The sequence below is a fragment of the Plenodomus lingam genome, assembly GCF_022343315.1.
Source record: "Plenodomus lingam strain CAN1 chromosome Unknown scaffold_20, whole genome shotgun sequence".
Taxonomy (NCBI): domain Eukaryota; kingdom Fungi; phylum Ascomycota; class Dothideomycetes; order Pleosporales; family Leptosphaeriaceae; genus Plenodomus; species Plenodomus lingam.
In genome coordinates, this window is record NW_027093974.1 from 3083158 (window position 1) to 3106009 (window position 22852).

General features: G+C 46.6%; 8 protein-coding genes across 8 annotated transcripts; 2 read left to right on the forward strand and 6 right to left on the reverse strand.

The window, feature by feature from the left end:
• Positions 1–6871: 6871 nt before the first annotated feature.
• On the reverse strand, positions 6872–7651 carry IAQ61_012051 (uncharacterized protein; the record flags this gene model as incomplete). The annotated part of the gene is made up of 3 exons (XM_066099463.1): positions 6872–7029; positions 7129–7473; positions 7636–7651. 3 exons carry the CDS (start codon positions 7649–7651, stop codon positions 6872–6874), a joined length of 519 nt encoding a protein of 172 aa, XP_065950982.1.
• A 595-nt stretch (positions 7652–8246) lies between these two features.
• On the reverse strand, positions 8247–10643 carry IAQ61_012052 (uncharacterized protein; the record flags this gene model as incomplete). The annotated part of the gene is made up of 1 exon (XM_066099464.1): positions 8247–10643. One exon carries the CDS (start codon positions 10641–10643, stop codon positions 8247–8249), a length of 2397 nt encoding a protein of 798 aa, XP_065950983.1.
• Positions 10644–11318: 675 nt separating this feature from the next.
• On the reverse strand, positions 11319–11964 carry ADI1 (1,2-dihydroxy-3-keto-5-methylthiopentene dioxygenase; the record flags this gene model as incomplete). Its single annotated transcript, XM_003844609.2, has 3 exons — positions 11319–11447; positions 11505–11876; positions 11935–11964. 3 exons carry the CDS (start codon positions 11962–11964, stop codon positions 11319–11321), a joined length of 531 nt encoding a protein of 176 aa, XP_003844657.2.
• A 530-nt stretch (positions 11965–12494) lies between these two features.
• Positions 12495–13167, reverse strand: IAQ61_012054 (uncharacterized protein; the record flags this gene model as incomplete). Its single annotated transcript, XM_003844610.1, has 2 exons — positions 12495–12806; positions 12856–13167. The coding sequence occupies 2 exons, from the start codon at positions 13165–13167 to the stop codon at positions 12495–12497; spliced, it is 624 nt and encodes a 207-aa protein (XP_003844658.1).
• Positions 13168–14087: 920 nt separating this feature from the next.
• VRG4 (GDP-mannose transporter into the lumen of the Golgi) lies at positions 14088–15422 on the forward strand (the record flags this gene model as incomplete). The annotated part of the gene is made up of 4 exons (XM_003844611.1): positions 14088–14327; positions 14406–14493; positions 14546–14929; positions 14983–15422. 4 exons carry the CDS (start codon positions 14088–14090, stop codon positions 15420–15422), a joined length of 1152 nt encoding a protein of 383 aa, XP_003844659.1.
• A 1118-nt stretch (positions 15423–16540) lies between these two features.
• On the reverse strand, positions 16541–16876 carry IAQ61_012056 (uncharacterized protein; the record flags this gene model as incomplete). Its single annotated transcript, XM_066099465.1, has 1 exon — positions 16541–16876. One exon carries the CDS (start codon positions 16874–16876, stop codon positions 16541–16543), a length of 336 nt encoding a protein of 111 aa, XP_065950984.1.
• A 324-nt stretch (positions 16877–17200) lies between these two features.
• HTZ1 (histone H2A.Z) lies at positions 17201–19514 on the reverse strand. Its single transcript, XM_003844613.2, has 4 exons — positions 19107–19514; positions 18219–18951; positions 18078–18160; positions 17201–17969 (listed from the first exon to the last, which is right to left on the reverse strand). The coding sequence occupies exons 2-4, from the start codon at positions 18235–18237 to the stop codon at positions 17646–17648; spliced, it is 426 nt and encodes a 141-aa protein (XP_003844661.1). The 5' UTR covers positions 18238–18951; positions 19107–19514; the 3' UTR covers positions 17201–17645.
• A 463-nt stretch (positions 19515–19977) lies between these two features.
• Positions 19978–22652, forward strand: IAQ61_012058 (uncharacterized protein; the record flags this gene model as incomplete). The annotated part of the gene is made up of 4 exons (XM_003844614.2): positions 19978–20071; positions 20143–20415; positions 20492–22339; positions 22393–22652. 4 exons carry the CDS (start codon positions 19978–19980, stop codon positions 22650–22652), a joined length of 2475 nt encoding a protein of 824 aa, XP_003844662.2.
• Positions 22653–22852: the final 200 nt, after the last annotated feature.

Below are 22852 nucleotides of genomic sequence, written 5' to 3' on the forward strand. Positions count from 1 at the left end.
GGAAAAGTTAGTAAGATAGATTAGTAGGACCTTTATTAATATTCCCCCGCGACTCTTGCAATATACCTAGGGAATTGCTAAGGGTATAAGAATTGCATAGTTAGTAGTATTAGACTATAATTTAGATAGTTAGTAGTCTTAGCTTTTAGCTTATATAGTACCTTGTCTTTCCTATTAACTAATACTAGGTAGACTATAGCTTTGCAGAGAGGGCGTTATTATAGACATTCTATAAGGTAAGTTAATAATTAGAAAGGTAGGAAATATAGTAGTATAAGAGAGCGGGAGACGCCTATATCCTACCTATATCTCTATTATCTTAGGTTTAGTTATAGCAGGGTTACTAAATTAAGAACCCTAATAGGAAGATATATAGGTATAAATTTTTATAATAAATATACTAGATATATTATAAGTAATATATAACTTACGCCTAATAAAATATCTAGGAAGTGTTAATAAGGGAAGTCCTATTAATATACACACTATCTATATTACTAGTAACATAGTTTCCTATAAACCTAAGCATAAAACTAGAAAGACAAAGTTGCTACTAGAACTTTAAGAGTTTAAGGACCTGTTTAATAAAGAGTTAGCAAGCAGTTTGCTACCTTATTAAGGTAGTATAGATTACTATATTTAGTTAATAACTCTCCTAGATAGAACCTAGCCTAACCCCCTATAGGGTCCCCTATACCCTATATCGCGTAATTAATTGCTAGAACTAAGAATATAACTTACTAGATTAATAGATAAGGGCTAGATCTAAGCAAGCTCTTCTATAGCTAGAGCTCTAGTATTATTAATAAAGAAGCTGTTAGGCAGTTAGCGTCTATATATAGACTACTAGATACTTAATAGCATAATAACCTTAGACTAATACCTACTACTACTTATTAAGGAAACTTTATATATACTATCTAGTGTAAATTAGTTTATAAAAGTGGATATTTGCGCTACCTTTTATAAAGTTAGAATAGTAGAAGGTTATAAGTCCTTAACTACTTTCTACACCTAGTTTAGGTTGTATAAATAGTTAGTATATCTATTTAGTCTTAGTAGGGCGCTATCTACTTTCTAATAATACATTAATACTACGCTTATAGAGTTACTTAGATTATATATAATAGCCTACCTTAATAATATCCTAATTTATTTAGGAGGAAACTAGTTTAACTATATAGAAAAAGTAAAGTGTATACTTATACTATTAAAAGAAGCAGGACTACACCTAGACTTAGAGAAATGTGCTTTTAGTATTAAGGAGGTACGCTACCTAGGCTATATTATTAAGGCAGGCAAATCACTTAGACCTAACCCTAAAAAGCTTAGGGCAGTATAGGAATAGGAATCCCCTAGGAATATAAGAGAGGTAAGGAGTTTTCTAGGTTTTACTAACTTCTACCGCGATTTTATCGCGAAGTTTTCTAAAGTAGTAGCACCTTTAAACTAACTAACTAGAAAGAACACCCTATTCTAATAGGGAGAGGAAGAATAAAGTATATTTAATGCGCTAAAAAAGGCGTTTATATTAGGACTAGTATTAATATAATAGAACCTAGCTAAAGAAATATTATTAGAAGCAGACTACTTAGAATACGCTCTTAGGGGTTGCTTGTTGCAAAAAGTTAGGGGCGTCTAGCGCCTAGTTGCTTACTACTCTGCAGCACTAACGCTAGAGAGATAAAACTATACTATATATAATAAGGAATTACTTGCTATTATTAAGTATTTTAAAAGTTAGTTAGTAGAGTTATAGAGTGTTTATAAGCTATTTACAATATTTACAGACTATAAAAACTTAGAGTACTTTACTAGCCTTTAAAGCTTAAGCAAATAATAGTGCTACTAGGTAGAGGAACTTTTAAAATATTAGTATATCCTATAGTATAGACCTAGCTATCTTATAGGATAACCTAATACCTTAAGTAGATAACTATAAGATTTAAACTCCTCTAAAGTAATACTATAGTTAGTAATACGCCCTAAATTAATTTAGGTTATAGTATTAGAAGTAGAGGAGGTATCTAAGTTACTAAAGGGCGCTAGCCTCTTTGCTAACCTGTATATACAGACACTATAGGATAAAGCAGTACTAGAAGATAAGACATACTAAGTACGTCTTAATACAGTTTAGAAAGGCGCTAGGTCTTTCCTAGTTTTAGCTAATATAAAGCAATAGATTAGGGACTATATAATTAGCGCATACAGCACTTTACTCTAGAGGGGTGTTATTTAGTTACTAATATAGGAACCCCTTATAACTACTATTATATAGCAAGCATATAAATTAGGTTTAGTAGGATACCTAGGAAAGAATATAATATTTTAAATACTACGCTATAACTATTATTAGGATAGAATGTTAGGAGACGTTGCGTAGTATATTTAAAACTACTATTATTATAGTACTTATATCTCCTAGAAGCGCTAATAGGGCCTATTGTAACCTATACTAGTTGCGTTACAATACTAGTCCTAAATATCTATAGATTTTATAGTTAACCTACCTACAAAAGATAAGAGCAAACCCTAGTACCTATTAGTTATTACTAATAGATTATCTAAATATATTTAGCTTAAAGCAACAGTCTCTATAATAGCTAATTATTGTGCAAGGATCTTCTAGGACAACTAGTAGTAGTTCTAGGGCTTTCTATCCTCTATTATTACTAACTAAGGCTTAGACTAGTTAGGATCCTTCTAGATAACGTTATGCTAGATAATAAAGATAAACTAGTTACTATCTACTACATACTACCCCTAGATAGACAGCAGGATAGAGCGGGCAAACTAAGAAGTGCAGGTGGTGCTGCGTATAATAGTATGCTTTAAGCAGACTAACTAGCCTAACTACCTTCTAGCCTACTAACTTGCACTTAATAATAGGGACTCTAGTATAACTAGTGTTAGCCTAAATCTACTTTTAAATAGGTATACTATAGACACGCTATAAAAGATAATATTACTACTAGTAAAGCCTAAGAATCCTTATAGAGAGGCTATAGCGTTCTTATTATACCTATAGAGGGGTGTAGAGCTAGCGCAAGCTACTATTATATTCTAATAGTAATAATAATAGGAAGCAATAAACTACTCCTAACGCCTAGCTAAAAAGTTCCTAAAAGGTAATATAGTTTAGTTTGCAATATATAATATAAAGATAAACTAACTAAGTAAAAAGTTTAACTAGCTATAGGTAAAGTATAAAGTAATATAAGTTCCTACTCTACTTATAGTAGTATTAGACTTACTAGGGAGCTTATATAAGACTATATATATAGATCTACTAGAGAGAGCTACTAATAACCTACTACTAAGCTAGAAGCTTTAGGACTTATAACTAGGTCTAATAGTTACTCTAGAAAATAAAGATACAACACTAGATAAATAGGAAGTAGAAGAGATCCTTTATATAAAGAATACAAGAGGAAAAGGAAAGTGTTAAGTCCTAGTAAAATAGAAGGGGTATATTAATCTAATATAGCACCTGCTAGAGGTAGTATAGGATACTAAGGCTCTAGATAGGTTTAAGGAATAGTATAGGGATACTACGTATAATAATAGCCTAATATATATAAAAACTAGGAAGTAAGGGCAAAAGGAAACTAGAATAATAACTTAGACCTTAGTTATAATTAAGAAGTAGAAAGATATTAGAGAAATCTTTTAATTATCCTTATAACACTCTAAGCAAGTGCCCTGCTACTAAAGTTTTATAATATAGCTAATAATTAGGTAGTAGTATCTATACTATTACTATCTATAACTAACCCTCTCTTAGCCCCCCCTAAACTATTATTTATATTATTCTAACGCCTCTATATCTCTTAGTAATAGTAGTAACGCTTATGCGCGTTATAGGTAGGGGACGACTTAGTTAACAAGTATAAGTAGTAGTAGTAGTAGTAGTAGGAGGAGGGTAGTGCTTTAATAGCTTACTAACGTGTAGCACCCTAGGCCTAAAGAAAATAAACGTTAGAATAGATACAAAGGAAATAAGGGAAATTTAATACTAATAATAAGAGTCTTAATACCTTAGGTAGTGCGCTTAGTAGCGCTCTTAAGCCTATTAATATAAAGGTTAGTTTAGGCCTAGGTCTTGTTTATACGCTAGTTAATACGCTAGAAGGTAATACTAGTAGTAGTAGCAAGCTATATTACGTTGTTGTTGCTACAACTACTACGTAAGGGCGTAATAGTAGACTAAAGTAGAAATACTAGAGCACTAGTAGTAGATAGAATAATAGCACTAAGCTAATACTAATTATAGGCGCGCGAGTGTGTAGTAGGGGTAAGTAGAGCAATAGTATTATTAGTTTAAGCCCTTAATATAAGATCCTTAAAATAATAGTAGAGCTAGTAGAACTATAGTATAAACTAGTAATAGGTGCCTTTAGTAGGTTTCCCTATAAAAGTGCCTAGGGTCCCCTTCTTTGTAATATAAAGGCAATCCTCCTAGTAACTATAATAAAACTAAAGCTAGTTATAGAGGGCTTGGCGAATATTAGGGTTATTAGTAAGAATAGCTTTTAACTAAGTGTAAGTCTTATAGCTATAATAATAGGACTTGCACAAGCGCCCTAGATATAGTTAGAACTTACTATAAAGAAAATAAAAATTAAGGGGAACTTACTACTACCCTCTTAATAGTTACACTTGCTAAAAAGATAAAGCTAGTTAATATACTAATTATAGGGAAGTAGCTTTACAAAGCTACTATTATACTCCTTATTATCTAAGTTACTAGAAATAATAAAGCTGCTAAGCAGCCGTGTTTAGGGAGACGTGTGCTAAGCAAAGTTAGTATAGGAAATATAGGGAGAATATTAGAAGTACGCACCTTATCTTAGTAGGCCTAGCATAGGGTCTAACTGCCCTATAGTAGATCCCTACTACTAGCACTAGTAGTAGTAGATAGAGATATAATAGAGGCTATATAGGGTAGATTAATAGAAAAAGAGTAGAGATAAGACTAATTAGTTAGGAAAATCTGCTATATAATAAAGTAAGTTTAGGAAATTTATAGTAGGGTAGGATAGCTATATTAGAACTTTTATAGTAGGGTGCTAAAATAAGCGTATAGATACTATACGCGCGTACTACTTAATATATAGGCCTATTATAAATTAGAAAGGAATATAAAGATATAATAACAAAACTAAAAAATATAGTAATAAAGCCTAATATAGACTATAGAGGATAAAGACATAACCCTAGACCCCTAGAAAGATAATTTTACGATAGTTTGTAGGGGAAGGTTAGGGGTATATAAAGGACTTAGGCTTATGCCTAAGCCTAGGTCTAATACAAGATAGACCAAGTCTAACACTACTACTAAGCAAACATACTAGACACCTATAAAAAGGCGTAGAGGGCTTATCTCTCCTTTAAGATACTAAATACTATTATTAACGCTTATTGCATTCTCCCTTAAGGCCAGTCTATAACATATACTAGCTCCTTATCCTTAATAGCTATAGATCTCACGTAATAATAGAGTTTATTAAGTACTATAATAAATATAAGATCCTACTTATAATATATCCCCCTTATAGTACTTATACCCTTTAGCTACTTAATATTATAGTATTTGCTCCCTTTATAGCTTTATACAAAGCTTAACTATCTAGTTTTCTAGATAGCTCCTAAGGGCTCACGAGCATCACTAAGAGGGATTTCTACTAGTTATTTAATGCTGCATAGAGCAATACCTTTAAGGAAAAGCTAATATTAATAGCTTTTAAAGCAACAGGCATCTTACTACTTAACCCTAATATTATCCTTTTAAGGTTTAAAGCACCTATAAATAATAGTAACTAGCCTTCTTTAAGCAATAGTATAACCTTAATATTAAGTGCAAGCAATTAGAGAAAGATAGAGTAGTTACTCTACAATACTATAATTAATATCTATAATAAATAGTTAAAGAAGCTTAGCTAGACAATCTATACTATATTAGTAAGAAATACTCTACTTAACTACAAAAATAAACACCTAAGGGCTGCCCTAGCTAATAAGAAGAAGCGTAGGAAGCGTGGTAAACCTCTATTATTACCCCCTAATAATAATTATAGTAGTAGTGCCTAATTTATTTTACTATTAAAGGTAGAGTAAGTGTTTAAGCTCTAGGAGTAAAAGAACCTTAAAGAATAGGAGCTATAACACTAAAAAAGCAAGGTAATTAAGCTTTATAAGTAATAGAAGCTTGCTAAAGCTTAACTTATAGAGGAGCGTTGCTTAAATTAAGTAATTACTAAGAAGGAGCAGGAGGAGAAAGCTACCTAAAAAGCCGCTACACGTAATAAGTAGAAAACTACTAAGCAACTAGAAAAGCAACTCTAAAATAATATTAAAACGTCCTAAATAGGTAAGAGGTAAATCCTTAAGCCTCCTACTATTATACTAGCTAAGGTGGTTAATAAGGAGCTAGTAGAAGAGGATATAGTAGTGGAGGCAACTTTATAGCGTGGGCGCCTAATTAGACCCCCTAAAAAGCTGCTTATATAATCTAAAATATTTAATCTACTCTAATAGATCTAATAATCGCGACTCTAAGAAATCTCGTGATAATAGCTATTGTGGGTGGCGCAATATCCTTATTTAGTGGGTGGTGGATTTTGGTGTTAGTGGGCGCTCGGTGGGGGTGGGCGCTCGGTGGTGGATCACGTTATCCCTCAAGGCCACACATATTCCGAGTACGGGATCATTCTACCTGTGCATCAAATACCTACGCAGCCACACTCGCTGCCTCACCCTCAGCCCCAAGACGCTGGCTAAAGCCCCAGCCACGCGCGCTGTGTTTTCCTAATTGGGTATAGTGTGAGATGCCTTTTTAGCGTGGTGTGGGTTGGGGATTACTTGGCGCGGTTTACTGCAGTGCAGGAGTACGTGGGTGATGCGCGATGTGCGCGGTTTTGGGTGGGGTGCGCGGTATGGGAGCTTGATTTGGATGGGCTGGGGTGGGAGGGGATGGGGAGGGGATGGGTATATAGATGGGGATGGGGCTGGAGGATTTGGAGGATTTACCTACCTACCGCACGGTATTGAGGTTTTTGTGTCGTGTTGGCTACGGTACCGGTACCTATTGGCAATTGTTTATTTTTTTTACATGTTGTACAGTTATACTACGCACCACGTACATTACAATTGGAGGGTATCCACGTTGCTGTTTCGAGGAGACGGCAGGCTTGGTCGTTGGGCGATCAGTATCAGACTCGGATTGAGAAAAATTGACGGTCGAGGATTGGTTGCGAGTGGATATACCTATTGAAGAGCTGGGGCTGGTAGAGTGAGGATAGGGACTAGGATTTCTATCGACTGCCCAGGTACCTACTGCATAGATCGACTGCGTACGGTACGGTAGACCGACTCCCACCATCAACGACACACGACACACGGCAAAGATCACATCGCCCAAATCCAATCCAAGCCCACAACACACAACAGCACGACCACCAAACCATCTCACCCCTGACCACCGGAGAGTACGGTACCATACCCATCACGCAACCCCAGGTCCCTCGAACCCACAACCACCACCCCCTCCAAAAAAAACCCACACACAGAACAATGGGCTGCACATCCAGCAAACCCCGACCCCAAAAACCCCTCTACACCACCTACCCCCCCTACCCATACCCACAACCATACCCCCCCTACCCCCCCACAAAATCCCAACTCAAACACCAAGCCCGCACGCACAAAAAACTCCAACGCAGCAGCTACAAACAAGCCCGCAAGCAAGCCCACAAGCAAGAGAAACAGCAGCGCCGCTGGGAAAAGAAGAAGAAGGTGCGGGCGGAGTGTTATGCGGCGGGGGTGGAGCAGGGGGTTGGTGGGTTGGCGGGGTGGGTTGTTGGTGGGGGGGATGGAGGGGGGGGAGGGGGTGGGGGGGCGTGTTAGTGGGGAGGAGGGAGAAGTCATGGTGGTTTTGGTTGAGAGTAGGGTAGGGAGGACGGAGGGTTCAATTTCTGCAGGTGCTTTGGATGGCGTTGGAGGGATGTATTATAGACTTGATGGAGCGGTTAGATGGGGTTGTTGCGTGAAGAGATGGACGTGGATGCTTATCATTATTGGGTTACTTGGGATGAAACTTTGCTATAAATCGTTGCTAGAAACGATTGCTAGAGACCATGCCCACAAATTAAAAGATTCCGCTCATATCCCTCTCTCTAATCCCACACAAATCATCATACCATTCCAAAAAAAAACTTATTACTACACTCACTGCAAAAACAAACGTCTCATTCCTCAAACAAATCCCGCATCTCATCTTCTTCTCCATCTTCTTCTCCATCTTCTTCTCCATCTTCTTCTCCATCTTCTTCTCCATCTTCTTCTCCATCTTCTTCTCCATCTTCTTCTCCGTCCTCCCAGCCACTAACATAAAGCAGCGACACGACTTCGGGTGCAAATCTGACGGTTTTGCTCTTTGCTTTTTTGGCGTGTGGGGGGGATGTAGAGTCTGAGTCTGAGGCGGTGGATGAGCGCTTGCGCTTCTGGGTTTGTGGGGGAGAGGGAGGAGAGGGTGGAGAAGGGGAGGAAGGAGAAGTAGGAGAGGAAGGAGAGGAGAGAGAAGTAGGAGAACTCAACCCCTTACTCCTACTTCCCACCCCACAATCCTCGACAACAGCGGCCTTCTCACCACAATCATCCATTCCACCCTCCACCGTCTTCACCATCTCCAACCCCCCCTCTCGCCCAACATCCTGCCCATCCTGCCCCCCACCCCCCTCAAGACCCTGCACAACCTGCTCAACAATCAACTCCGTCTCGACCTCAAACTCGCCCCGGACCCGGTCTACCGGTACCTTTGTTGCCACGCGTGGGATCGCATAATTCGTTTCCTCATCACTGTCTTGGACCACCGGGGCGGATTTGTGCGGAGCGGGGGGAGTGTCTGGGTTTTTAGTGTTTGTTGCATTTGTTTCTGTTCGATTAGTTTTTGTTTCGTTGAGGGGTGGACTGGGGGGAGTGAGGCGTGATTGTTGGTTGTTTGGAAATGTGTGATTTTTGGGTGAGAGGGGTGGGGGAGGAAGGATGGGCGTTTGCGATTTGTTTTGGAGTTTGCTCATTGTGGCGGTGGTCGAGCTGTTGTCGCTGCTGGTATGGTTAACCGCAGACTTCTGTTCCGCTTGTGTAGGGGCAGAGCTGGTCTGCTCGATGGTGTTTGTCTCTTGGGGGAGAGTGGCCTTGGATGTACCTGTTTTGCTAGTTGCAGGTGCAAGCAATATGTCTTTTTTTGCTTGATCGGTGAGTTGAGATAGAATATGTGCTTCTTCGTCGAGTTTGTCCTCGGGTTGTTGCTTAGGTTCCACGATGTTATTGCTTGTGTATGCATTGGCCTCTTCTGCTTCAGCCCGCTGCATTCTTTTGAGAATCTTTCGTTCTTCAGGAGTCAGCTCCTTCTTCTTTGGTCCTTGTGGCTTGGGTATTTGTGGTGCGGAAACCTTGGTTGGTGCGTGTTTGTCTTCATTCGAGCCTGGATCTACTGGAACAAGCTTTGAAGACACGGCTTTCTTCTTCTCCCTGATATTAGCAATTCTCAGAGTATGCTGAGCCTGAATGGATTTCTTCATCTGAATAACACGCTTTTCACGCTCTTCCTTGGTGGTAGGCTTGAAGCGGTCTTCAGGTACTGAGATCTTCTGCTTCTTCTTGGGCGCCTCCTTGGGATACCGAGCTGTGTCACCATCATCCATTCGAGTACGCTTATTGGAAGGCTCCTTGACTGAATCTTCAATAGCCAAACCCTTGGCAAGTTCCTTGCGCTGACGCTCAGCATGAGCTTGTCGCTGCGTTTTCTCGGCCAATATCTCACGTTGAGAGAATAGATCATGCTTCTTGCGTGCAGCCTCCTCCTTCTTCTCAATAACATCTTCGGCATTGCCGCGGAAAAGATGCGAGTACATGATTCGCACTTCTCGGTGAACTCTCTCAAATGAAGGCCGGGTCACTGCGCCATTCCGCTTATCCCTGCCCAAAGACTTTCTGTCTTCTTTCTCCATGGACTTTGCAATGATACGCTCAGCTAGGACATTGCATCGTGATTGAATGTTGGGCGGCTGGCACTTTTTGTGATCGTCTCGAGACGAGGGGTAGTCCCAGTAATGTCGGAAGTGGGCTATCCAGGAACCCTTCCTATTGTCAGAATCGGACGACTCCCAGTCTATGGCGTAGTACTCGTGCTCACAAAGCGAGACTTGACAGTTGACTCGAGTGCTCCTATCAGAAGCAAAGAGATTGGCGAGGTAGGCGGCGGGTGTATGCCGAGGCGGTGTCTCTGTGTAAGAGGACTTTTGACGCTGTGTCTTCTGGGCATGATGTGGATCATCAGGAGTTTTACGGTAATCCGGACGGTAGGAATCGCCCTTGGACGCAACGCTATCCCGCAGCGTGTTTCGCATACGCTGCAAGGTCTGCAAACTGGGCAGTGAAGGGGGGACTCGCGGTCGTTTATGGGATCGCTCGTATTCCTCGTTCTTGCGACGATTATCCTCCATCAGCTCAGGCGAGATGAAGTCATCGTGGCCCCTCTTTGCATGAGCGATCAGATGCCCTAGTATAGAAGCCGAAGACTTTGGGGGAGCCCGCCGACGTGGCTCTGGTCGGAGATGCTCAACTTTTTTCTGTGGTTCCATGGTGAGTAATTGGCCACTCGACTGGTGCCTGACGTTGTTCAAGGAAGGGGATTTGGAGTTGTGGATAATGGAGAGCGTGTTTTGGTGGTCGCCAACGCCATGGAGCGGCTTCAACACTAATGGTAGTCTTAGTTTAGAGGTTCAGTGACATATAATACCTGTTTGGTGGTTCATTGATACTCCTAGGAAAAAGATTGGTAGATTCTGTAAGAGTGTGCACTCTCTGATGGAGAGATATTGAGACTAGTGCGACATGAAGAGGAAAAGGGAAAAGCAGTCACAAACAAACAGGCCGATGTGCAACCATATAGAGTGAGGCGGTGAATTCAACACAATGTTGTTGTTCAAAGATCTAGGGGAAATGGGCGACAACAGCGATGTGAAGGTGCGCGAACAATGGGATAAAACCAGTCAACTGTGAGTGAAAGGCGAGAGGTTAGTAACAATGTACATTGCGCAAGTCATTGTTTCCTTGTTTGGAACGATGATATCTTTGATGCGAATCGCGATAGATAAAAGCAAATGCTGTGAAAATCGTTAGCATAGCAAACGTACATGGCAGATTACGGGGCTTGTCGGCCCTGAACAAGCTCAAGAGGGCGACTGAAACGTTCATTCTACTCAGCGAAGGCCAAAATATGTCAACTGTAGCATTTCATTCGATCATCTCCCGGATTACTGAGCTGCAATACCTTGCATAGCCTTCAGATACTCCTTCCTGTATGGGTTCTCATCTGTCTCATTGCCTCTGTTCAGCGGCGTCCACTTGGGCTCATCCTTGAACAGCCGCATGGCCTTGGTGTACTATCACATATCGTCAGTAAAAGCCCCAATAGGTATTTCAAAATCAGAAAAACCCACGTTCTGCTCATCGGTGGTAAAGCGATGATAGATGCCACTCGGTAGAATAATCAAGTCGCCCTTCTCGAGCCAGATCCTTACCCAATCGTCGCCCTCGCTTCTGACATCAAAGTAGCCTGCGCCATCCAGGATATACCGAATCTCTTCATCCTCATGGAGATGCTCGTGGAAAAAGGTCTTCACTTTCTCTTCGTAGATGTCGCCCATCTTTTCGGGCGAGACGGTGATTTCATCCCGGTTCTTGTAGTTGCGCGATGTGGCAATGGCATCGACGCCTGCAACTTCAGGAACATGATGGTAGATGACACCCAGCTTTGCCAGATAGTCTGGGTCAACGTTGCGACCAGAGTCATGGGGTTCGCGTTGGTCGCCCTAGGGTGGGGATAAGTAGAGTATTTTAGATCGCAGGTGGGGTACTAAGAACGCTTACGGGCAGGTTGTCGAACCAGTAGGCTTTCATGTTGTGATTTTCTTTTTGATAGAGAAGATGGATATGTATGGTATGTATTGCTGGGCAGGACTTCAGAAAGCTGTGTTGGGCATCGGCGAGATTCGAGAAAGTGACAAACCCGAGGGCCGATGACGCAATTGGTCAGAACGAAAATAGAGGCGCGCATTGGCCAGAGCACCATCATCACTCCGGGTTCAACCTCAAGAACCAATATTCGCGCCAGCAGTGCTTTTGATGGTATTTCAGAGCACATGCTAATACCGTACTCATACATTTTTCACCAACATTCTACATTGTTTTGATGTGTTGACTGGTCTTTTGCCAAGCATACAGTTGGATTGATACATGGTTGATGTCCTGGTGACTCTGCCTCTGTTCTCATTGCATGGCTATGATGAGATTATTCCTTGATCCCAGGATCAGAAGAAAAGGTGCCATCAACCAAGTTCTGCAGCTGTCCACTGTACAAACCGCTCCACGCCTACACCAGAGACTTAGGCCGTTCGGATAGCTGTTGTGCATCTATAGTTAGAGAGCGATCAATCCCAATCTTCGTCCTCTTCCTCTTGCTTTGCGTTTTTCTTTTGCAGCCGCCGCCTCTCATCCTCTTCGGTGACTTTGTTCCTCGCAAGAACATTGGCTCGTATCAGCCTGGCCTCAAGATCGCGGGTTGTGAAGTTCTCAGGCGTTCGACCCAGGCCTTCAAATCCAATGATGCGGTCAGCTCCTATACCATCGATGAATGCAATGACACAGGGCAGGACTTGAACACCCAATCGAGTGACCAGAAACGGACAGTTGTCCACGTTGATTTTCATTATTCTGGCCTCATAATGTGACAGCGCGAGAGACTATATATCATCAGATGGATGGGCACGGGAGACACGTGAGGCAACTAACCTCTAGGTGCGTGTCCATGATTCTACAGCGATTGAAGTCAGGCTTGAAGAAATGAACGACACAAAGCTTCGTACTCGTCGTAATGTCCAACAGCGCCTTCTCGTCCTTGATCTCCGTGTATCTGCCATGTTCGCTGGCCTTGAATTCCTGGGCTCTTCCATACTCTTCGTGCAACTGCTGGATCCGCCGTTCTCGAAACGCATCCAGCTCGGAATCGTCCTCTAGCTCGGCAATCAGAGCATCTTCGTCCGAGTCATCTTCTCTGGCGGCACGATCGACGATTGAGGCGACCTTGGGGTCCAGAGCAGCCATGGTCGAATGTTAATCGCCTTCAGTGGCTAGCTGATATGAGTATGAGCGAAAGGGGGTTTGAGTGGGTGGGTGTATGTATGTGTGCTGGGGACCCTGCATGTAGATAAGATCATGTCACGTGGTGATAATGTGTACTCCCAACATTGAAGTCAGGGGGGGGGGGGGCGTGGGGGCCTCTCCCTACCTATAAGCTATTTTCTTCTTCTTTCCCTTTTCTTGGAGAGAAATTTAGTTTGCGCCAGAGCGAGATATGGACTGATGTGAAATAGTTATGGAGGGTGTACATGCCGCAGTCACACGTGGTGCATTCGGTAGCGAGACGTTCGAGTCCGTACTATAACATATAACAGAACCCAAACGGTACCCAGGAAACTGGGGCTGGCTGACGAAGGGGTCACCAACATTAACACTGCTGACTGTGTGTGTGGTGTGTTGTGCGAGTTACTTCTACTGTGTACTACTACTCGATGTTGATGTTGGTTCCAACGAGGCTTCTTAGCATTGGATGTGGCGGGTTAAAATTACCAACAGCCAAAAGTGCTTAGAGCAGCGACTAAGGACCAATCCGTCCTAGCAGTAACCAGAGCTGAATCGCAAGCCAGGGGACCAGTCTGCAATCGAGACCCACCCCCAATTCCAATTCGCGTCCTTGCGCATCTCACTTCCGCCGCTCCTGTCTTCCCTTACCACCACACCACCCATACTAACCTACTTCTTCCTTCTTCGGTCTCTTGTTCCCTTTCCCCCTTCCCCTCCCCTTTTGACTTCGGCTACACTTTGGAGTCAGGACACCTGGCCTCTTTTGTTGCCATTGCCATTCTCCCTGTCACTTTCGCTGTCACTGTCGCTGTCGCTGCCGCTGCTGCATACCACTCTCACACTTTCCTTCTCCCTGCGCGTCCACACGCCTCATATCCGCCATGTCAGACGACAAGAAGAATGACGATTATGCCATGGAGACGCCCTCGGGCGGCAACGAATATCGCGCGGCATCCCCACCATCGCGCCCCGCCCCCATTCTCAAACCCACATCGATCACAGAGAACCCCGTAGCGGCCATTCTGGGTTACTGCGGATCCTCGATTCTGATGACCGTAACGAACAAATATGTCCTCTCTGGCGTCGACTTCAACCTAAACTTTTTCCTTCTCTGCGTCCAGGTACGGCTTGCACAGTGCCCCCACAGCATCACAACATCACAGCGTCAGCGTACGAACACACACTGACTCCAACAACAGTCGATAGTATGCGTGGCTGCCATCGCGATATGCAAGGCAGCCGGCCTCATCACCTACCGCGACTTCAACACCGACGAGGCCAAGAAATGTACATGGATCTGAAGAATCAAGAGTAGCTATACCAAGGCTAACGTCTGCAGGGTTCCCCATCTCTCTCCTCCTCATCGGCATGATCTACACCAGCACATGGGCACTAAAGTACCTCTCCATCCCCGTCTACACCATCTTCAAGAACTTGACCATCATCCTGATTGCCTATGGAGAGGTCCTCTGGTTCGGCGGTGCGGTCACACCCATGGCACTCTTCTCCTTCGGTCTCATGGTTCTGAGCTCCATCATCGCCGCTTGGGCCGACATCCAGCACGCTCTGTCCAGCATGGGACAGTCTGGTGGCGGCAACACCGACGCCATCACAACCCTGCATGCTGGATACCTGTGGATGATGTTCAACTGCCTGTGCACGGCCACCTACGTTCTCGGCATGAAGAAGCGCATCAAGCTCACCAACTTCAAGGACTTTGACAGTACGTATATCGAGTACCCATGGAAACACCATGTCCTTACTGACCGTCATTAGCCATGTATTACAACAACCTTCTCACCATCCCCGTCCTCTTTGTCGCTTCCATCCTCATGGAAGACTGGTCGCCTGCCAACATTGAGAAGAATTTCCCCACCGACAGACGCAACACCGTCATCTCTGTCATGATCATCTCGGGTCTTTCCACCGTCTTCATCTCTTACAGCTCTGCCTGGGCTGTCCGTGTCACTTCTTCCACGACATACTCAATGGTCGGCGCCCTGAACAAGCTTCCTATCGCCCTCAGTGGACTCATCTTCTTCGACGCACCTGTCACTTTCGGCAGTGTATCTGCCATCTTTGTTGGCTTCGTTAGTGGTCTCGTGTACGCTCTGGCCAAGGTCCGACAAAATGCCAAGCCAAAACATGTCCTACCAGTCAGCAACGTTCCCCTCAGCGCAAGCAGCCAAAGCATGCGTGATAGCTTAAAGGCCTAAGCGTACTTGCTTGTACCGAAATGTCCCGGCATGAAGGCAAATGACCATTTCATGTACCCGTTTCTTTCTTGCCCCCATTTGCCTCGAGCATAATTATCTACATCATTTAAAAACATCCTAGACTGGTTTGGCGTTTTCATGACTTAATTGACGTGTGCCCAGGGTTTGGAACTCGGGAGCATTTGCGGCATCTTTGCGCGTCGCACTGCAGGAGCATGTCATGTCCCAGGAGTGTTTGAATACGTTCAACTACTCTTTTTTTCAAGCACTTGATAGCTCATCACCACAGCGTTTAATGGTGCTTTCTTGAAATTTTTGAGATGTAATGCGAACGATCAACAGAGGGCGCCGTGTCTGCTGGCTTTTGGCCCATGTATCCGATACTTACAGTCATCAGCTCAGAGGTAGAACGCTTGGGTACAGCCATGGCAGGTGGCCACGCAAAGAACGCACAACCAAGTTTGCAAACTCCCACAGCGCTTGCGCGACAATCACGAGTTCTTTTTCCGATATCTGTTGCACAAGATGTATCCTCCCGTCGAGACAACGCACACGTGATGGCTGCCACATACAATACAAAATCCATCTCACGCCCCTTGGGTTTCTATCATCCGTTTCGTTTCCACTCTAGTTCAGTTCCATACACTAGATCCATCATGTTCAACCCTCGATTCCTGCCCCCTGATCCTTTCCACCGCCTCTTCCCGGCCTCATACCCAATGTTTCCACACAACTACACCTCTACAGCTACTATCCACGATTACTCCTCCTCTGCCCACCACCACCCTCGCCTTCATCGCACACAACACTCCCACCCTCCCAGACCCTACTTCCCTATCCCCAGCCATTCAGACATCGACGTCGCCATCGCACACACACCACATCCTTACCACCGCATCACCCACCCAAACACAGATACAGATACGGATACGGATACAGACACTTCCACCACCACCGAATTCAACACACCCCGCCACCACCATGACCACATCCCACACTCCCCCTATCCCCCTCCTCCTCGCCACTACCACGACAACACACCCCCTACCCAAACCCACACCCCACACTCCTCCTTCCGCACCACCACCGTCGCCCTACCTCGCCGCGTAGCACAATATCTAGACCACGCACGCACGCCCTGCGACGCCCTTGTCGTTTCTGAAATGTTGACCCGAGTTGCAGTGCATATGCGGGTTTTGGGCCTGGATGGGGGTGGGGGTGGGCATGGCGACGAAGATGTCCAGCGTAATCGGTATAATACGCTTCAACATTGTAATCGGAATCATGTTCGGAATCGAAATCGAAACCGCAGTCGCAATGGTAATCGTGATGGTAATCACCGCAGTCTCCACCACAGTCTCCACCGCAACCGCAACCATACCCGTACCAACAACAATACCAACACCAACACCACCGCCCAAACCCTCCACATCCTCGTAGCAGGAAACTTGCATCTCCACGACATAGCAGCACAAATGCTTTCCCGGCACCCATCTGGCGGCACGGAGGATATGCAGATGCAGATGCGGATGCGGGTGTGGGTGCGTGGGGCGGGGGGCGTGTGGAGTGAGGTTGGGGGTGGGGTGAGGGTTGGGGATGTTTGTGGGGGGAGGGAAGTTGAGATTCAGATTGAGATTGTGGTGGGATTTGGTGGGGGTGGTGGGGGGAGTGGGAGGGGGAGAGGAGGAGGAAGGGAAGGGGAAGGGGGGAGAGGGGGTGTTGTGGCGAGGGAGTGCGAGGAGAGTGCGAGGGCGTGGGAGTATAGAGGATAGAGGGTGAATTTGAAGTGGAACTAAGACGGAAGTTGTCCAGATCAGAATACCTACAGTCTATCCAACCGTCTAAAAACAATCTCGGAATTTCAACGTCATCACATCAATCAGAACAGTGCATTGTGCAAAGGCCAAAGAAACTTGCGTCTCGGAACTGCATCGAGTCTTGTTACTACACAACCAGAAGAAGGGGGCACAGAAAAACCAAAAAAAGCCGTGTATCCCAAAAAAATAATGAAAAAGAAATCCCCGGTCCTCCCGCGCCTTGACTCGTTAAAAAAGAGAACAACCGTATCCTAGCAACCCACTGGCCCGAACCAAGGCTAGTCCTAGCTGATCAGAATCGGTAAAACAAAAGAAGCCTTTCATCCTGTCCAGCCATAATGATGCTTCCTTGGCCTTCTGTAGCTAGATTATAACCCCGTGCGAGCGCCTGCGTGCAGCCGCACGCTTATGCCTCTACAGGTTTGGCACCCTTCTTCTTCTGTTCGACCTTGAGCAGCAACGCGCGGTTGATGTGTGGCAGTACACCTCCAAAGGCAATCGTCGCCTTGATCAACGTGTCTAGTTCCTCGTCACCGCGAATAGCCAACTGGAGATGGCGCGGAGTGATACGTTTGACCTTGAGATCCTTTGCCGCGTTGCCTGCAAGCTCGAGCACCTCGGCCGTCAGGTACTCGAGAACGGCGGTCAGGTAAATGCTGGCTTTGGCGCCGATGCGCGTCTTTTGGCGCGTAATGGTACGAAGATGACGCTTTATGCGACCGCAGGGGAACTAGAGAGAAGACGCCAAGTCAGCGCGTCGTTGCTTTGTATTGACTGCGAAGACAGATGCGCGGGGTGGTGGTTGGGCGATGACGCGTTCTGTTGGGCAGCCACTCACTTGGAGACCAGCTTTGGCGGAGTGCGACTTGGTTGTCTTGACGTGCGAGTCACCCTTTCCTCCCGTCTTGCCTCCCGTTTTTCCTGTCGGCCCAGTCAGCTTTTCCAGGCTCCAAAGGCGCGCCTCGAGCTGAGCGCGTACCTTTTCCACCGCCAGCCATTTCGGGTCAGTTTTATGGGTTGCAGTCGGTGTCGATGAAATCAATAGTGTTGCGCGACCGAGATGCCCAAATGTGGAGGCGCGTTCGATGTGGTGTGGTTGGCGGGAGGTGGGGTGTTGGTGGTAAAGTCTTGCTGGGAAGATTCCAATGTTGTTGCAAGGTCAAGCCTTCCTCACGCGTTTAGACCGATTGGGATCGCTCGACTTGGCAGTGCATGCCCATCCATTGCCAGTCATCCGACCGCACACCGTGCACGAACTGCTCTGTGCGTCTGTGGGATGGAATCGGAGCTTTTTTGGACATCTTGCGGGGACTTGCTCGGTGTTTTCGCAGTCTGTACCTGCAGCTGGGGTTGCGCGGCTGTTGATAGACCTGTACTGTCTGTACTGTACTGTACTGTCCTGGGTCGTCTCTTGAGTACCCTTGGAGGGGAAGCAGGGAAGAGAGGATATGAAACAAACAAGGGAGGAATGCAGAAAGATGGGCAAGAGGGAAAGGTGTCAGATAGACACAGGCACTTGTATAGGTAGTACCGCTGTTGCAATGGTGATGAACCATAGCTACAGCTTCTTTGCCCAGCTGTGGTTTAGCCGTCTCAACGTAGAAGTTTCAGGCGAGCGCTCGCTTTACCATGTAGGGCCGAGGATAGCTTTGCAACACCATCAAAGGCTTAGGTACTTGTAGTCACCACGACATGGTAGGCGTGATTAGGTCCTAGTCTGTGGTCAGAGATGTGCCCTGGGTAGTTTTGAGAGGAAAGGGCCGATATGGCACGACAGACGTTGTGCAGCGTAGGGTAGGTAACATAGCATACCAGCCGGTAGCTAGTTGGAATGCAAAGACAGGAAATAGAGATAACAGTCACTTACAAGGAGAAATCATGAGCCCTGCATCAGCTATTATTGTAAGACTCGACGGATGTCCACTTGAGCTTGTGCGCGTATTGTTGCCTGCTGGGCCAGTGACGGTCTATCCACCATGGGATACCATTAGCTGCGAAGAACAGGTGAAAGAGAACAAGGCGAAGAAGAGCGTCGGTATGCATGGATGGAGCCCTTGATATACTGCCACCCAGCAGAACAAGGCATCTGGCCACAGTCCATTGATGAGGTGATGGCAGTGGGATGAGTTGCGTATAGACACAGTATAGAGAGAGACGAGTCGGGTTGCTCCAACCGTCCCAACGTCCAAAACTCTTGGCCCCCGTCTTGTTTGGAGGAGAGCCGTCGACCTTTCGCACGGGCCGCTTGCTCGATGCAGGGACGACGCAGGCCGGCTTGGCAGCCAACTCGTGGAGCGAACTGACAGCTCCTTATTGCGACGACACAAGGACTGGCCAAAAAAGAATCCAAAGACATGGCCGTCGCCTGAACCCCCACGTCGCCCATGTAACCCTCCCCCCCCCCCTCCGATCCTGCGCATAACCTGCCATCACCATCAGCATCACCATCTCGAAGCCATCGTCGCCACAGCCCGCACCGCCGCCCCCCCGCCGCTCCCTTGCCCGCTACCGTACCGTCGTCCCCCATCAATCACTGTGCCCTCCAGTGGAGGCTTGGAGCAGCTCCGTGGCCAGCACACCTCCACCTCCACCTCCACCTCCACCTGCACCTGCACCTGCACTGTACCCGCACCCGCTCTCGCACCCGTACCCGTACCCGCACACACCCACGGTGAACGCCGCATGTTAACCGCCGCCCACACGACTCGCCGCGAGAAAACCATCAACGCAGGTCCGCCATGGCCTGGCAGTCGCCTTCGGCCATGAATGCCGGCGGAGCGAATGGCGGAGGGGATGGCAATGCGCCAGCAGGGACCGAGTACACATTGCAGGGTACGCTACACCTTTACCTGCATCCTTCTACATAACGGACATGGGACGAGAGCTAACGGCCAGACACACAGGCGTCATGCGCTTCTTGCAGCTCGAATGGCACAATCACGAACGGGCCAGAAACGCCTGGGACATTGAACGCGCCGAGATGAAGGCCAAAATCGCCAAACAGGAGGGCGAGGTCAGGAGTGCAAAGAAGCTGAACGATCAACTCAACAAACACATCCGTATGCTGGAGCAGGCCTTGACCAACGAGCGCAAGAAGAAGGCCGAAGCAGTCGGCGGTGACACTTCGGCCGCGACCAACGAAAAGGACGGCAAGGGCAAGAAAGCTGGCACAAGGCGTACGTTCGTCCCCTATACTACCCGTCTTGATCTTGGTTTCATTCTTCCAAGTATACTGACAAGTACATTCTTTAGCCCAGAACAAGAAACACAACTCCTTCCTCGACGTAGACTCCGAGTATCTCGACCGAGCAGAAGCTGACCGTGAACGCGAAATGCTGCGAGAAAAGTCGAAACAATATCTAACCAAATGTGTCGAGGAAATCACCTATCTCTTGACACCTCCACCGCAGCCTCCGTCACAACAACAGGGCCTCCACACTCTTGCAAATGGCACCAACTACATGAACCACGGTGATGCGTCCATGGACGAGCTTTACATTCAGCAACACCGCCAGAAGTTGCAGTCACAACTACCCACCATGCCAGGCACATCCATGCCAAACCACCAACCTCCCGCTATGCCTACGGCTGTCGATCTCCATAACCTTGCCAGTCAGCATCAGATACATCATGCCCCTCAAATGACACGGGAGCCGTCTGGCCAACAGCCCCTTCCCCACAACACCAGCCTCTCTCAAGACCTTCTACGACAGCAAACCCCACTACCCAATCAACAGCATTATTCTGCAGTGCCCGAAGAGCAGGTCGAGAAAGTCACGCATGCATTTGATGAACAGGGTCGTCAACTGCCAACACCCGAGGAAGACAACCAGCCTACTACGAACCACGTCGCACCTGAAGATACTAACGAATGGACATTTGAAGAGCCCATTTCCGAGCTGACGCAGGATGGGCCACCGAGACGACCAGACACGGAAGAATTTCCGTCCGCGAATAGCATACCAGCCAAGTCCCCACCACGTCCCAGCAAGGGCCGCAACAAGGATACTACAAGAAGACTGAGCAGTGATCTGAAAGCTCAACAGGTAGCCGCTCAATCCGCACCCAAGACAGATCCCCAGAGCTTCAAAGTCCGTTTTGCACTCCGAGGACACCTAGATGTTGTCCGTTCTGTCGTCTTCACAGGAGGTGGAAGTCCTAGCGAGCCAGAAATATGTACAGCAGGAGACGATGGAATGATCAAGAGATGGATGATACCCGCGAGCTACGCAAGCCAGCACAGCATGAACAATGATCTAGACATTGCGCCATTTTGGTCACACAGAGGGCACGAAGGTGCCGTCACATCTTTGGCTGCATGTCCCTCGTCTGCTCACTTTGCGACCGGTGGCCGCGTATCAGGCGATGGCTGGATATTTTCTGGAGGACAGGACGCCACGATTCGTGTTTGGGAACGTGGTCGTGTCGATCCCAAAGCCACTCTCGATGGCCACACTGACGCCGTCTGGACTGTATGCGTACTTCCTGCGACCTGTGCTACTGTATTTGGCGCCGACAGCAATAACTACGGAGGCCCAGATCGAATATTGCTCGCCTCGGGCTCTGCGGATGGAACGATTAAAATATGGGCAGTCAGCGCTCCCCCTCAGTTAGCGTCACCTCAAGCTGGCACTCGACGCGGTGGCAGTCGTAGGCATTCTGTGACCTCTGGTTCGAACCATCCCTCTTCTCCGCAGCCCAGTATCGCAACGTCGACGCCTTTCCACTACATGCTCATTCATACCATTGAGCGCGCCACACACCCTTCGCCTACATGCATTAGCCCGCTTTCGCCGAATGGGGAGAACCTTGTTGTTTCATTCAACGACGCATCCATACTGGTTTACGATGTCCGAACGGGCGAAGAGTTGATTGGCATGGCCAGCAATGAGTCTTATGACGGCACACCGGCTACTGGCATCACTTCGGTTGTGACAAGCACGCAGCTGCTAGAGGGCTCGTCACAAGAGGGTGGGCGTAGCGGATCTGAAGAGGAGGCGATTCATGGACCTACGGGATCCAACAGTAGCGGAGGACTTGAAGGTGTCATTATAAGTGGACATGAAGACCATCTCATACGGTTCTTCGATGCCAATTCAGGTTTGTGCAGCTCTATTGCCGTATTGAAAAACATGACTAATGAGCGCTCCCAGGTCAATGCACATACAGTATGCTTGCCCATCCTGCTGCCATCTCCTCCCTCTCCCTCAGCAAAGATGGTCGCGAAGCTGTTTCTGCTGGCCACGACGCTTCCATTCGCTTCTGGTCACTGGACAAGCGCATTTGCACACAAGAAATCACAGCGCATCGTATCATGCGCGGCGAGGGTGTGTGCAGCGTTGTCTGGAGTCAGGACGGCCGTCTGGTAGTCTCAGCAGGCGGCGATGGCATCGTAAAAGTCTTCGCAAGATAGCGTCTTTGCGAAGGCCATAGTTACGACTTCCCTTAGTCGTCCTGACAACCCAACCAAGCGAAAGCCCTTTCTACGTACGATGCATTTTTATAGCGGGACATACCCTTACGGCGATGTTTTGAGAGGTGGAAACGGTGGGAGGTGGGAGGCAGGGGATCTGTTGTGGGTATTTATTTGGACTTTGGAATGATTGATGGGAC

Bases quoted from the DNA above. Each gene is read 5' to 3' on its own strand.
- HTZ1 (XM_003844613.2), bottom strand. The intron at 17,970-18,077 runs GTGAGTGGCTGC...TCTTCTCTCTAG, and splicing joins CCGCCAAAGCTGGTCTCCAA to TTCCCCTGCGGTCGCATAAA.